Source organism: Schistocerca americana, chromosome 1 (assembly GCF_021461395.2).
Source record: "Schistocerca americana isolate TAMUIC-IGC-003095 chromosome 1, iqSchAmer2.1, whole genome shotgun sequence".
NCBI classification, from domain to species: Eukaryota; Metazoa; Arthropoda; class Insecta; order Orthoptera; family Acrididae; genus Schistocerca; species Schistocerca americana.
In genome coordinates, this window is record NC_060119.1 from 1,115,768,363 (window position 1) to 1,115,783,686 (window position 15,324).

Below are 15,324 nucleotides of genomic sequence, written 5' to 3' on the forward strand. Positions count from 1 at the left end.
TATTTCTACAAAATGTGGCTTTTGATTTCATCCAGAAATTTTACAATGAATTTGGTATAGATGGTGATACAGATGGTGATTTAACATCTGTCCACACACACACACACACACACACACACACACACACGATCATGAGAAAATAGGAAAGTTGTGTGTGTGTGTGTGTGTGTGTGTGTGTGTGTGTGTGTGGGTGGGTGGGTGGGTGGGAGGGAGGAGAGGGTGAGGAGGTGTGTATGAATTGTTGAAAGGCATAGTTTCAAATGATGTAAACATAAAATTGGCATGGTACACATGAAATCTTATATAACAACAATAAAGTGGTGAATGACCAAATTCAACACTGTACTCCAGTTAATAACTTATATGGTGCAAAATGTTATAAAGAATCAATCTCCTGAATTGTTAACAGGAAAGACTCAAGGATGAAGAATTTTTATTTCTAGATTTAAGAAAGGTGATGGTACTACGCAACCAGTGTGGTGTACCAATTAATGTAAAGAGGCAGGGGCAACAAAATGGTCCAGTTATAAAAGATTATGATCCAGTAAACCCCCTGGGATTAAACCACCATACATAAAGGAAATTACATTGCATTTGACATATTGTTGTTAATCTGAGAAGATGGTGCAATAAATAGTTTCTTTCCACTGTTTATTCACAAGGAATGTATAGATATCTCTGCCAAATACACATGTAATGTGCTTGAGAATTCTCTAATTTTAATGGTGGTAACATTTGGAACTGTTTGATGTGAGAAGCCTTGACTTAACTTTTTTGGAATGTATGTTGTGATCACCTAACACCAGTTGCAGACTTGGTTAGTTATAAATAACGAGTAAGTAACATGATGCATGAAGGTCATTATCAGATCTGTGAACTGCCAATGACACAACAGGTACATGAAATGAAAAGAAAAAAATGACAAGAAAATAGATGGTTACACCAAGTATGATGATAGTTTTCTGTACGGGCAAAATAGTTGGACACACAGGCACAGCAGCAGATTGTAGTAAATATGAAGTCTATTGACTGGACAGGTGTCTTGCATTACAGTTACAAGAAACTTTTAGCAACAGATTGTTGGTGTCTAATTATACATTGCTATTTCATTCTGTCTCCCTTCCATTGGTATCCCTCACTAGTTAACTATGTAACTTATTATCCTTCCCCAAAATGCAATAAAGAAGTTTTCTTCCTTCGTTTTCCACCTGTTCCATACATTTCAGATTCAGTGTTTACTTCATGTGTTGAGTTTTTTTGCCCACCAACGCTTTTCAAATGTAAAATAATAACTTTAATAACTTGTTTTAATAACCTGTTTCAATGGACAGAAGCCATTTTTTAACACTATACTGAACATGGGTAACAAATGTTTTCCAAAAACTGTAACAAATTTTTCAAATTACAGTGAAATGCATTAAACATCTTACAAAAGACATTCAGTTAAGAATTGTGAACATGTTTCACATAAAGAATCAGTTATATGTCTTATCCCTTGGAGTGCATGAAAATCTGAAGTTAGTTTTTACTTCCACTACATTACATGGTAGGAACTGAAATTCACGGGTGAATCTTCATGCCATTTTTGAAACACGATCCAACTTAAAAACCATGAAAGCAAATATTATTTAGAGCTTTGTTCAACCTTGTAACCTGTAAGGCCTGTGAAATTTACAATAACAGTGTCCAATTTTCTGAAAATATTATGAGTATTAAACTTCCCTTACTTGCTTACAGAAACTTTTGTGCAGTACAAAAATAGATGCAAATGTTTGTTAAAATTTTCACGAGAGTAAACATTTTTTAAAAGAACTTCACTCCGAAAACTCCTAAATATTATGACTAGAGTCACTGCTTATAAATATGTGTAAAAATAAGTATGAACATGTGTCTCTCAACTCATGGCTAGGCCATATTTTTCTTTTTGAATGATATACTTCATTCATGTTTCTTCAGCTAACTCTTTTCTTCCTTCTGAGCAGCAGTTCCTTCTGGTTCTGGGACAACTTCCAAGGATTTATCCAGATCCCATGCAGAATCTGAAAGATAAAAATCTACACTGTAGAGATTAAAATCTAAAAACCTTCAATCTCTTACCTGCAGACAAACTGTAGGTGGTGCATAGGTCTACAGAAAGATTAGATGATAACTTGTAGAGTTTGAACTTTCACACTTCTTCTAGTTCCGCATACACACACACACTTGTATACAACTGGATACAGATCCCTGGCAACCCTAACCCTTGATGAGTAATAATCCAAGGAGATGAACGGGGAGGGGGGGGGGGATGACAGAAGTAGGGCAACACAGAGGGGGATAGGGCACGGGAGAACGTTTTAGAAGGTAAGCGAGTTAGACAAGTAGCTCTCAATGGTGAAGGCAAAGCTGTGGATTTGTAGTGATAAAAATCATGAAAGTTAGGTGGCAGAATATGAGAGAGAAGTGAACTGAATTAGAATGAGAGAGAATTAGTGGAATTAGTGGTACAGGCAGAAAAAGACAAGAAAGGATAGATAGAATGTATCCATTCATATTTCAGATTGTTACAACAGGTTCACCAGTGCCAATGACAGCCTTCTGGCTTGATATGTGCTTGTCCTGTATGGACTGTATAGTGTACTTATGTAGACAATGAGGTACACTGAAATACCAATCTGACACTGCATGATGCAGTACATAGGCATGAGACACTCTAATTTTACTGACAACTGCATGCATCTACATCTACGTCTACATCTATATTCTGCCAGTCGCTTTATGGTGTTTGCTAAAGAGTAATTCTGCTACCGTTATCAACCCTCTATCCTGTTCCATTCGTGAATGGTGCTCAGGAAGAATGACTGCTGGTAAAGCTGTGCATGAACTATAATTTTCTCATCATGATCATTTTGTGAGATGTATGTAGGAGGAAGAAATATGTTGCCCGACTCACCCTGGAACACGAGCTCTCGAAATTTCAACAGTGAACCTCTCCTTGATACATAAAATCTCTCTTGTAGCATCTGCCATCAGAGTTTGGTGAGAATCTCCATAATGCTCTCATGCTGAATAAATGATCCCATTATGAAACAAGCCACTCTGAGTTGGACCTCTTCTTCTTTTGATCAAACTTGGCAAAGGTCCCAAACTGATGAACAGTGCTCAAGAATCAACTGAAAGAGTGTTTCGTTAGACACTTCCTTCGTGAATGCATTATGTTTTCTAATAATTCTCCCAATGACTTTCAATGTGACATCTGATTTCCTTACAATTTGTTTTATATGGTCATTCCATAGGGTTATGCATAGGTACTTTGGGGTAATTATTATTTCCTGTGATTTGCCAGTAATAGTGTAATCATACTGAAGTGAATCTCTTTGTCTATTCATGTGCAATATGTTACATTTATTTACATTCAGGGTCATATGTCAGTCCCTGCATCAATCATCTACCTGCATTTCAATACAGTCTCATTCCATAAACAACAGTATCATCTGCAGAATGCCTCTTTGAGCTTCCATTATTTTGCACTAATTAATATATAAATAGAAGCAGTCCCATAAATTTTCCTTGAGGTACTCCTGAAATTATCTTTGTGGAGTTTGTTCTACTGAAAATGATACGTTGAGTTCTGTCTGCAAGCAAGTCCTGTATCCAATCACCAGTCTGGACCAGTAATTCATAAGCTTGTATTTTGTTCAATAAACAACAGTGCAAAAATATAATGTGTGTGTGTGTGTGTGTGTGTGTTTGAGGTTTACGGGCACTAAACAGCGTGGTCATCAGTGACCAAATGCATAAAAACAGGAACACATGCAGTGAAGGGACTAAGACGAACAGCGAACAAAGAGAACGGCTAAAAGACACAGACCTGATGCAGTTCCAAAAATATAATGAATACTTTCCAGGAAGTAAAGGAACATGGCATCAACCTGAGCACCTTTTTTTACAGTGCCAACCACAGACCTCATGGATGAACTGAGCAAGTTATGAAACTTCCTGGCAGATTAAAACTGTGTGCCAGACCGAGACTCGAACTCAGGACCTTTGCCTTTCGTGGGCAAGTGCTGTACCATCTGAGCTACCCAAGCACGACTCACGCCCTGTCCTCACAGCTTTACTTCCACCAGTACCTGGTCTTCCACCTTCCAAACTTCACAGAAGCTCGCCAGTTTTAATCTGCCACGAAGTTTCATATCAGCGCACACTCCACTGCAGAGTGAAAATCTCATTCTGGAAGCATCCCCCAGGCTGTGGCTAAGCCATGTCTCTGCAATATCCTTTCTTCCAGGAGTGCTAGTTCTGCCTGGTTCGCAGGAGAGATTCTGTGAAGTTTGGAAGGTAGGAGACGAGGTACTGGTGGAAGTAAAGCTGTGAGGATGGGTCGTGAGTCGTGCTTGGGTAGCTCAGATGGTAGAGCACTTGCCCAGAAAAGGCAAAGGTCCTGAGTTCGAGTCTCGGTCCAGCACACAGTTTTAATCTGCCAGGGAGTTTCATATCAGCGCGCACTCCGCTGCAGAGTGAAAATCTCATTCTAGAGCAAGCTATGTTTTGCAAAATCGATATTTGCAGAATTCATGTTTATTTTTATAGGGGAGATTTTCATTCTCCACGAACATCACAATGCATGAAACTAAAACATTTTCTACATCAACATCAGCAAAATAAATCTATAATTATGTACAGTTTTTGATGACTTTTCTTGAAAGCATATATGACATGTGCTTTTTTAAAATCACTAGGTACCCTTCACTGCTCCAGTGACTGATGATAAACTACTGCAGAAGAGGATCAAGTTCCTTTTTGTAGACCCTCACAGGTATCTCGTATGGCTGATTTGCTTTTCCACTGCTGAGCAGGTTTAGATGATTATCTATTCATGATTACTTATCCCAGTATCTGCCATTTCAGCACTTGTGTAGCGGTAAAAGGAGGTACTGTATTACGACCTTCCACAGTGGAACAATTTTGGAAGACCAAATTCAGTATTTTGTCATTCTCCTCTATCAACTATGTCTCAACACCAGTATGGTCACTGAGGATTGAACAGATGATTTCAATCCACTCTCTGACTTAATGTAAGATCAAAACGTCTTAGAATTTATTGTTAGATTGTTTGGTAAAATTTGACTTTGGAACTAATTAAATGCTTTTTGCAGCCATCTCCTCATTCTCATTTTGTCTTCAGTCAGCTTCTGCTTGTCTAACAAGCTTTCAGTTCACTTAAATCCGAGACGAAGCTCTCTTTGCTTTTATAGTAACTTTCTGGCACATCTGGAATGACGGTGAGTCTTTTCCATCTGAATAGCTAAATATAAATAAAACCCCAAGATACACTAAAATTCTAAACAGAATTTGGAACAGATTAAGTATCTCTGTTCACTATAATTTATGGAAGATCCCTTAAGCACAGAAATGTTCCCTATGACTGGAAATGGGCACAGGTCATATTTATAAATAAAAAAGGAGAAATGACATGTAGAATTACTATACTGTTTCACTCACCTCTGCCTGAATAAACTGTCTGAGCCAGAATACTAGAAAAAATTTTGAATTCAAATGTTATGACCCACCTAGAACAAAACAACCTTCCCCACAGAAATTGTCATAATTGATTCTAGAACAAATTTTCACTCTGCAGCAGAGTGCACGCTGATATGAAACTTTCTGGTAGATTAAAACTTTGTGCCAGACCAGTAATCGAACCTGGCACAGTGTTACTCCCACAAGTACCTCATCACTTACCTCACAAAACTGACATTCTCCAGCTAACTTACACTACTGGGTCCTAGGTTCGAGTCCCGGTCTGGCACATAGTTTCAATCTGCCAGCAAATTTCATTTCATCATTGAACATTTGAAAGTCAACTACTGGTCTTCTCCCATGATAACCTCAGTGGTACAGATACACTCTTGAAAATATTTTGATGCAGTACCATACCAACACCTTCTAAAGAAAACATGTTGATACAGTGTATCTAACTAAGTTTGTGATTGAATATAATAGAGGGAAACATTCCACGCGGGAAAAATATATTTAAAAACAAAGATGATGTGACTTACCATACGAAAGCGCTGGCAGGTCGATAGAAACACAAACAAACACATACATACACACAAAATTCTAGCTTTCGCAACCAATGGTTGCTTCGTCAGGAAAGAGGGAAGGAGAGGGAAAGACGAAAGGATGTGGGTTTTAAGGGAGAGGGTAAGGAGTCATTCCAATCCCGGGAGCAGAAAGACTTACCTTAGGGGGAAATAAGGACAGGTATACACTCGCACACACACATATCCATTCGCACATACACAGACACAAGCAGACATTTGTAAAGGCAAAGAGTTTCGGCAGAGATGTCAGTCGAGGCGGAAGTACAGAGGCAAAGATGTTGTTGAAAGACAGGTGAGGTATGAGCGGCGGCAACTTGAAATTAGCAGAGGTTGAGGCCTGGCGGATAACAAGAAGAGAGGATATACTGAAGGGCAAGTTCCCATCTCCAGAGTTCTGACAGGTTGGTGTTAGTGGGAAGTATCCAGATAACCCGGACGGTGTAACACTGTGCCAAGATGTGCTGGCCGTGCACCAAGGCATGTTTAGCCACAGGGTGATCCTCATTACCAACAAACACTGTCTGCCTGTGTCCATTCATGCGAATGGACAGTTTGTTGCTGGTCATTCCCACATAGAAAGCTTCACAGTGAAGGCAGGTCAGTTGTTAAATCACGTGGGTGCTTTCACACATGGCTCTGCCTTTGATCGTGTACACCTTCCGGGTTACAGGACTGGAGTAGGTGGTGGTGGGAGGGTGCACTGGACAGGTTTTACACCAGGGGCGGTTACAAGGGTAGGAGCCAGAGGGTAAGGAAGGTGGTTTGGGGATTTCATAGGGATGAACTAAGAGGTTACGAAGGTTAGGTGGACGGCGGAAAGACACTCTTGGTGGATTGGGGAGGCTTTCATGAAGGATGGATCTCATTTCAGGGCAGGATTTGAGGAAGTCGTATCCCTGCTGGAGAGCCACATTCAGAGTCTGATCCAGTCCCGGAAAGTATCCTGTCACAAGTGGGGCACTTTTGTGGTTCTTCTGTGGGAGGTTCTGGGTTTGAGGGGACGAGGAAGTGGCTCTGGTTATTTGCTTCTGTACCAGGTCGGGAGGGTAGTTGCGGGATGTGAAAGCTGTTTTCAGGTTGTTGGTGTAACGGTTTAGGGATTCCGGACTGGAGCAGATTCGTTTGCCACAAAGACCTAGGCTGTAGGGAAGGGACCATTTCATGTGGAATGGGTGGCAGCTGTCATAATGGAGGTACTGTTGCTTGTTGGTGGGTTTGATGTGGACAGACGTGTGAAGCTGGCCATTGGACAAATGGAGGTCGACGTCGAGGAAAGTGACATGGGATTTGGAGTAGGACCAGGTGAATCTGATGGAACCAAAGGAGCTGAGGTTGGAGAGGAAATTCTGGAGTTCTTCTTCACTGTGAGTCCAGATCATGAAGATGTCATCAATAAATCTGTACCAAACTTTGGGTTGGCAGGCCTGGGTAACCAAGAAGGCTTCCTCTAAGCGACCCATGAATAGGTTGGCGTACGAGGGGCCATCCTGGCACCCATGGCTGTTCCCTTTAATTGTTGGTATGTCTGGCATTCAAAAGTGAAGAAGTTGTGGGTCAGGATGAAGCTGGCTACGGTAATGAGGAAAGAGGTTTTAGGTAGGGTGGCAGGTGATCGGCGTGAAAGGAAGGGCTCCATCGCAGCGAGGCCCTGGACATGCGGAATATTTGTGTATAAGGAAGTGGCATCAATGGTTACAAGGATGGTTTCCGGGGGTAATAGATTGGGTAAGGATTCCAGGCATTCGAGAAAGTGGTTGGTGTCTTTGATGAAGGATGGGAGACTGCATGTAATGGGTTGTCGGTGTTGATCTACGTAGGCAGAGATACGTTCTGAGGGGGCTTGGTAACCAGCTACAATGGGGCGGCTGGGATGATTGGGTTTGTGAATTTTAGGAAGAAGGTAGAAGGTAGGGGTGCGGGGTGTCGGTGGGGTCAGGAGGTTGATGGAGTCAGGTGAAAGGTTTTGTAGGGGGCCTAAGGTTCTGAGGATTCCTTGAAGCTCCGCCTGGACATCAGGAATGGGATTACCTTGGCAAATTTTGTATGTGGTGTTGTCTGAAAGCTGACGCAGTCCCTCAGCCACATACTCCCGACGATCAAGTACCACGGTTGTGGAACCCTTGTCCGCCGGAAGAATGACGATGGATCGGTCAGCCTTCAGATCACGTATAGCTTGGGCTTCAGCAGTGGTGATGTTGGGAGTAGGATTAAGGTTTTTTAAGAAGGATTGAGAAGCAAGGCTGGAAGTCAGAAATTCCTGGAAGGTTTGGAGAGGGTGATTTTGAGGAAGAGGAGGTGGGTCCCGCTGTGACGGAGGACGGAACTGTTCCAGGCAGGGTTCAATTTGGATAGTGTCTTGGGGAGTTGGATCATTAGGAGTAGGATTAGGATCATTTTTCTTCGTGGCAAAGAGATATTTCCAGCAGAGAGTACGAGTGTAGGGCAGTAAATCTTTGACGAGGGCTGTTTGGTTGAATCTGGGAGTGGGGCTGAAGGTGAGGCCTTTGGATAGGACAGAGGTTTCGGATTGGGAGAGAGGTTTGGAGGAAAGGTTAACTACTGAATTGGGGTGTTGTGGTTCCAGATTGCGTTGATTGGAATTTTGAGGTTTTGGAGGGAGTGGAGCTGGAAGTGGGAGATTGAGTAGATGGGAGAGACTGGGTTTGAGTACAATGAGAGGAGGTTGAGGTTTGCTGGAAAGGTTGTGAAGGGTGAGTGAGTTGCCTTTCCGGAGGTGGGAAACCAGGAGATTGGATAATTTTTTGAGGTGGAGGGTGGCATGCTGTACTAATTTGTGGTTGGCCTGTAGGAGGATGGTTTGAACAGCCGGTGTGGATGTGGGAGAGGAAAGATTGAGTTCTTTTATTAAGGATAGGAGTTGACGGGTGTGTTCATTGGCTGAGTTGATGTGTAGGTGAAGGATTAGGTGGGTGAGGGCAATGGATTGTTCAGTTTGGAACTGGTATAGGGACTGATGGAAAGAAGGGTTGCAGCCAGAGATGGGAACTTTAAGTGTGAGGCCTTTGGGGGTAATGCCAAATGTCAGTCAAGCCTGAGAAAATAAAATATGGGAGCGTAATCTGGCTAGGGCGAAGACATGTTTGCGGAGGGAATGTAAATAAAACTTAAAGGGGTCATTGTGGGGGTGTTGTGAGGGTGACATGGTATTAGAAGGTGGAAAGTGTAACATGAGGCTGAAATGAAAATGAAATATAATTGTTGGGTTCAAATTAATGATATGGTTATAATAGAGGGAAACATTCCACGTAGGAAAAATATATCTAAAAACAAAGATGATGTGACTTACCAAATGAAAGTGCTGGCAGGTCGACAGACACACAAACAAACACAAACATACACACAAAATTCAAGCTTTCGCAACAAACTGTTGCCTCATCAGGAAAGAGGGAAGGAGAGGGAAAGACGAAAGGATGTGGGTTTTAAGGGTGAGGGTAAGGAGTCATTCCAATCCCGGGAGCAGAAAGACTTACCTTAGGGGGAAATAAGGACAGGTATACACTCGCACACACACATATCCATTCGCACATACACAGACACAAGCAGACATTTGTAAAGGCAAAGACCATATGGTCTTTAAATATGTCTGCTTGTGTCTGTATATGTGTGGATGGATATGTGTGTGTGTGTGAGTGTATACCCGTCCTTTTTTCCCCCTAAGGTAAGTCTTTCCGCTCCCGGGATTGGAATGACTCCTTACCCTCACCCTTAAAACCCACATCCTTTCGTCTTTCCCTCTCCTTCCCTCTTTCCTGATGAGGCAACAGTTTGTTGCGAAAGCTTGTACGATCCCTTCCCTACAGCCTAGGTCTTTGTGGCAAACGAATCTGCTCCAGTCCGGAATCCCTAAACCATTACACCAACAACCTGAAAACAGCTTTCACATCCCGCAACTACCCTCCCGACCTGGTACAGAAGCAAATAACCAGAGCCACTTCCTCGTCCCCTCAAACCCAGAACCTCTCACAGAAGAACCACAAAAGTGCCCCACTTGTGACAGGATACCTTCCGGGATTGGATCAGACTCTGAATGTGGCTCTCCAGCAGGGATACAACTTCCTCAAATCCTGCCCTGAAATGAGATCCATCCTTCATGAAATCCTCCCCACTCCACCAAGAGTGTCTTTCCGCCGTCCACCTAACCTTCGTAACCTCTTAGTTCATCCCTATGAAATCCCCAAACCACCTTCCTTACCCTCTGGCTCCTACCCTTGTAACCGCCCCCGGTGAAAAACCTGTCCAATGCACCCTCCCACCACCACCTACTCCAGTCCTGTAACCCGGAAGGTGTACACGATCAAAGGCAGAGCCACGTGTGAAAGCACCCACGTGATTTACCAACTGACCTGCCTACACTGTGAAGCTTTCTATGTGGGAATGACCAGCAACAAACTGTCCATTCGCATGAATGGACACAGGCAGACAGTGTCTGTTGGTAATGAGGATCACCCTGTGGCTAAACATGCCTTGGTGCACGGCCAGCACATCTTGGCACAGTGTTACACCGGCCGGGTTATCTGGATACTTCCCACTAACACCAACCTGTCAGAACTCTGGAGATGGGAACTTGCCCTTCAGTATATCCTCTCTTCTCGTTATCCGCCAGGCCTCAACCTCCGCTAATTTCAATTTGCCGCCACTCATACCTCACCTGTCTTTCAACAACATCTTTGCCTCTGTACTTCTGCCTCGACTGACATCTCTGCCGAAACTCTTTGCCTTTACAAATGTCTGCTTGTGTCTGTGTATGTGTGGATGGATATGTGTGTGTGTGCGAGTGTATACCTGTCATTTTTCCCCCTAAGGTAAGTCTTTCTGCTCCCGGGATTGGAATGATTCCTTACCCTCTCCCTTAAAACCCACATCCTTCCGCCTTTCCCTCTCCTTCCCTCTTTCCTGACGAAGCAACCATTGGTTGCGAAAGCTAGAATTTTGTGTGTATGTATGTGTTTGTTTGTGTTTCTATCGACCTGCCAGCGCTTTCGTATGGTAAGTCACATCATCTTTGTTTTTAAATATAAGTTTGTGATTGGATTTAAATATCCTGGCAGGCAGGAACAACACATTATTATGAACAAAGAGTCATTTATAGACGCTGAAGTAATATTGTGTGTGCCCCAAGGGAATGTAATTGGTTATGTATTACTGAATTAGATGGTAGTATTAGTTGGAAACCAGGCTTCTCACAGATGATTCATTATTTATGAGAAAATTCTAGCATGTACGAAAGACCATAATATACAGTTAAGAGATAAATAACCTCATGCAAAGTCTGGCAACTAACTCTTAATTTACATCTATATCTACATCTACATAGATACTACACAAGCCACCGTGTGTGGCAGAGAGTAACCTGTACCACTGCTTGTCATTTACTTTCCTGATCCACTTGAAAATAGAGCACCATAATTTCTCGTACTTATCTTCATGGTCCTTACATCCAATGGATGTTGGCGGCAGTAGAATCATTCGGCAGTCAGCTTCAAATGCCAGTTCTCTAAATTTCCTCAATAATGTTTCTCAAAAAGAACATCTCCTTCCTTCCAGGGATTCCCATTTGAGTTCCGTAACACTTACATGTTGTTTCAATCTACCAGTAATAAATCTAGCAGCCCACCTCAGAACTGCTTCGATGTCTTTCTTCAATCTGACGTGGCATGGATCCCAAACACTAAAGTAGTACTCAAGAATAGGTGACACGAGAATCCTATATGTGGCCTCCTTTACAAGGGAACCACTCTTTCCTAAAATTCTCCCAATAAACTGAAGTCAACCATTCGTCTTCACTACCACAGTTCTCACATGCCCATTCCACCTCGTATCGCTTTGCAGCTTTATGGCCAGACATTTAAATGACTTGATTGTGTCAAGGTGGACACTAGTAATACCGTATCCATACATTACAAGTTTGATCTTGCTACTCACCTGCAATAAATTACATTTTTCCACAGTTAGGGCTAGCTGCCATTCATCACACCAACTGGCAACTTTGTCTAATTCATCTTGTACCCTCCTACAGTCAGTCAACTTCGACACCTTACCATACACCACAGCATCATCAGCAAACAACTGAAGATAGATGCCCACCCTGTCTGCCAAATCATTTGTGTGTACAGAGAACAACAGTGGTCCTATCACACTTTCCTGGGGCACTCCTGACATACCCTTGTCTCTGATGAACACTCTCCATCGAGGACAACATACTGGGTTGTATTACTGAAGAAGTCTTTGAGCCACTCACGTATCTGTGAACATATTCCATATGCTTGTACCTTCGTTAACAGCCTGCAATGGGACACTGTGTCAAATTTCCGGAAATCTAGAAATATGGAATCTGCTTGTTGCCCTTATCCATAGTTCTCAGTATACCATGTTAGAAAAGGGCAAGCTGAGTTTTGCACCGGTGATACTTTCTAAAACCATGTTGATTCGTGGACATAAGCTTCTCAGTTTTAAGAAAGTTTATCACATTTGAACTGAGAATATATTCAAGGATTCTGCGGCAAACAGAAGTTAGGGATATTGTTCTGTAATTCTGCGTGTGTTCTTTTATCTTCTTATATACTAGAGTCACCTGCACTTTTTTCCATTTGCTTGAGACTTCGTGCTGCATGAGATATTCATGATAAAAGCAAGCTGTGTAATGGGCCAATGCCATAGAGTATTCTTTGTAAAATCAAACTGGGATTCCTTCCAGACCTGGTGATTTATTTGCTTTCAAATTTTTCAGTTGTTTCCCTATGCCAGATATGCTTATTACTATATCATCCATAGAGGAGTCTGCCCAATCATCGAATAATTGTATGTTTGTATGATTGTCCAGTGTGAACAATTTCTTGAATGTGAAATTTAAAACTTTGGCTTTCGCTTTCCTATCTTCAACTGCCACACCAGACTGGTCAACAAAGAACTGAGTGGAAGCCTTACATACAACTAGAATTTTCTTGGTAGTTGTTGTATGCTTTGCACATGGACATACCTCTCCAGGCCATGATTTACAGTCTCCATAAACTTTGCCCATAATTCCTCTACATCCATCTTACTGGAACTAAGTATGCCAATTCACTGTCTAAGTGAGATGTTAATAATTGTTTATCTGATCTATCTACAGAAACACCCTCATAGCCTTCCTGGCTGATTTATTAACATTTGTAATCATAGTTGCTACAATGACATCAGTTTTCAGAAAACATGTTCAAAAGTTTTTCGCATGACTGTCTGTCCGAACCTTCCACAATGAATCATAGACACCCCAGTCTATACTCAGCAGCTTAAAGTCACCTCCAACTAGTACTACATGGTCTGGGTATTTATGTGGTATTGGCCATAGACTTCCTTTGAATGACTCTCGAACTGTCACAGCGGAACCGGGTGTCCGGAACAAACACTCAACAATTAATGTAGAAAAATATAAAGTTGTTCATTTCACAGAACATAAAAGTGTAATACGATGGTATACCAGCAAAGTGCAGAGCAAGGCATCTCTATTGTACATCAGTCGTAGGTCGACTGTGTTATGTGCCCAGCACATCTTCACCCAGTGGGTTTGCCCTACCCTTGCCCAACAGACACTGCCTGTCGTTGACATGACATATTTTACAAACAGTCTGCTGGCCCAACAGGCACTGCCTGTCGTTGACATGATATATTTTACAAACAGTCTGCCGATACACTGATTGTTACAGGCGCCACCAGCCTCACTTCCGAGACGCTTGCATCATGAAACCAGCAGTGCTGCTATCGAGAAAACTACACTGGGCCATCTCTGCACAGCTTCACGGGATACCACATGGCACGACACCCTTTGGACCTACCTCCTAGAGCTACATGGGATGAGGCTGCTCAATGGAATTGGTATTACGCCAGTAGACTTTATATATGTTACTTTTATGTGAACATGTACTGCTTTCAGTAGTTAGTTGAACCAAACTTATTGTGAACTTGTGGCACAAACAAAGTATTCTTAAGTTCAATCTGGGAATCATCATTCACTAAAGGGTGCATCCCTCACAGGGGCCTGACAGTGGTGACAATGAGTTACCTGCTACACTCTAGTCTCATAGGAGGCACTGCTTTATTGATCATGTTTGATACTGTTTCATGTGATTGGCACCTTCAAGCTGCGAGTACCTTTTCTGTACTTTTGGACATGGATTACCTAGTGTTTGTTCACTATTCTTATTATGTTTCTGGAGGTCACAGCCAGTTGTCAGACAGTGCCACATGGGATGTTTCATCACTGGTATAGCTGTCTGTACTGAAAGAAAGTCATGAGGGATGGTTGTCAAAGGTAGCTTGTATAGCTTGAAAATGTGTCAGGGCTGGCCCACATTCGTCCTGTGCTCCTGTACCTATCATAGTGACAACCTATCCAGACAGTGCCACATGGGATGTTTCATCACTGGTATAGCTGTCTGTACTGAAAGAAAGTCATGAGGGATGGTTGTCAAAGGTAGCTTGTATAGCTTGAAAATGTGTCAGGGCTGGCCCACATTCGTCCTGTGCTCCTGTACCTATCATAGTGACAACCTATCCACTGTCCCCTGGCCTCCCTCCAGCCAGCTTCTGGTCTCTCTACCTCCAGGCTCCATGCCACATAACTATGCTCCTGATGCACACCAATGTGCTCCTCAAATGCACATAAGTGCTCCTCTTGCACACAAATGTGCTGGTCATGTGCACCAACGCACTCCTCATGTGCACCTCACACACTCCCTATGTGCACCTATAGTGCTCCTTAATGGCCTATTGTGCTTACCACTCTCACCCCTCTCCAATCCTCTCACATCCACTGACCACTATCCACAGGTTGATCAGTGCCCACTTAAAACACTTCTGATATTGCTATCACACTATCACCGAGCTCTTGGCATCACATGTGTAGCACCCAGTTTCCCAGTGCCTCCAGAGCCTCTTCCACCATCACCACCACCCTGTAGCCACCAATGCTTCCGAACCTCTGGTCTTGGATTCCTGGGATTAGGTTGCAGCTATTCTGGATTCCCTGTCTCATTGGACCTTCACATCACCCGAGCAAAGCTCAGATGCAGGATCTGCGGCTTTCCTCAAGTTTGATACCTTCTGTAGGGGGAAGGGGTGTTGTATATTGGTCATAGGCTGACAACATTACTCTTCCAGCACAACATCTTGACCCTAAGAGTTTGCCTACACTTGACTTGTAGGCATCTCTCCCCTATGGAGACTCTTTACAAATATCACA

General features: G+C 42.7%; 1 protein-coding gene across 3 annotated transcripts in view; it reads right to left on the reverse strand.

The window, feature by feature from the left end:
- Positions 1-215: 215 nt before the first annotated feature.
- Positions 216-15,324, reverse strand: part of LOC124618800 (ADP-ribosylation factor-like protein 13B) — a 201,748-nt gene continuing 186,639 nt past the window's right edge. For all 3 annotated transcript variants that reach the window (XM_047145379.1, XM_047145378.1, XM_047145377.1), the window contains one exon: positions 216-2,039. In XM_047145379.1, coding sequence (XP_047001335.1) covers positions 1,957-2,039 — 83 coding nt within the window. In that variant the 3' untranslated portion in view covers positions 216-1,956. The remainder of the gene's footprint in view (positions 2,040-15,324) is intronic.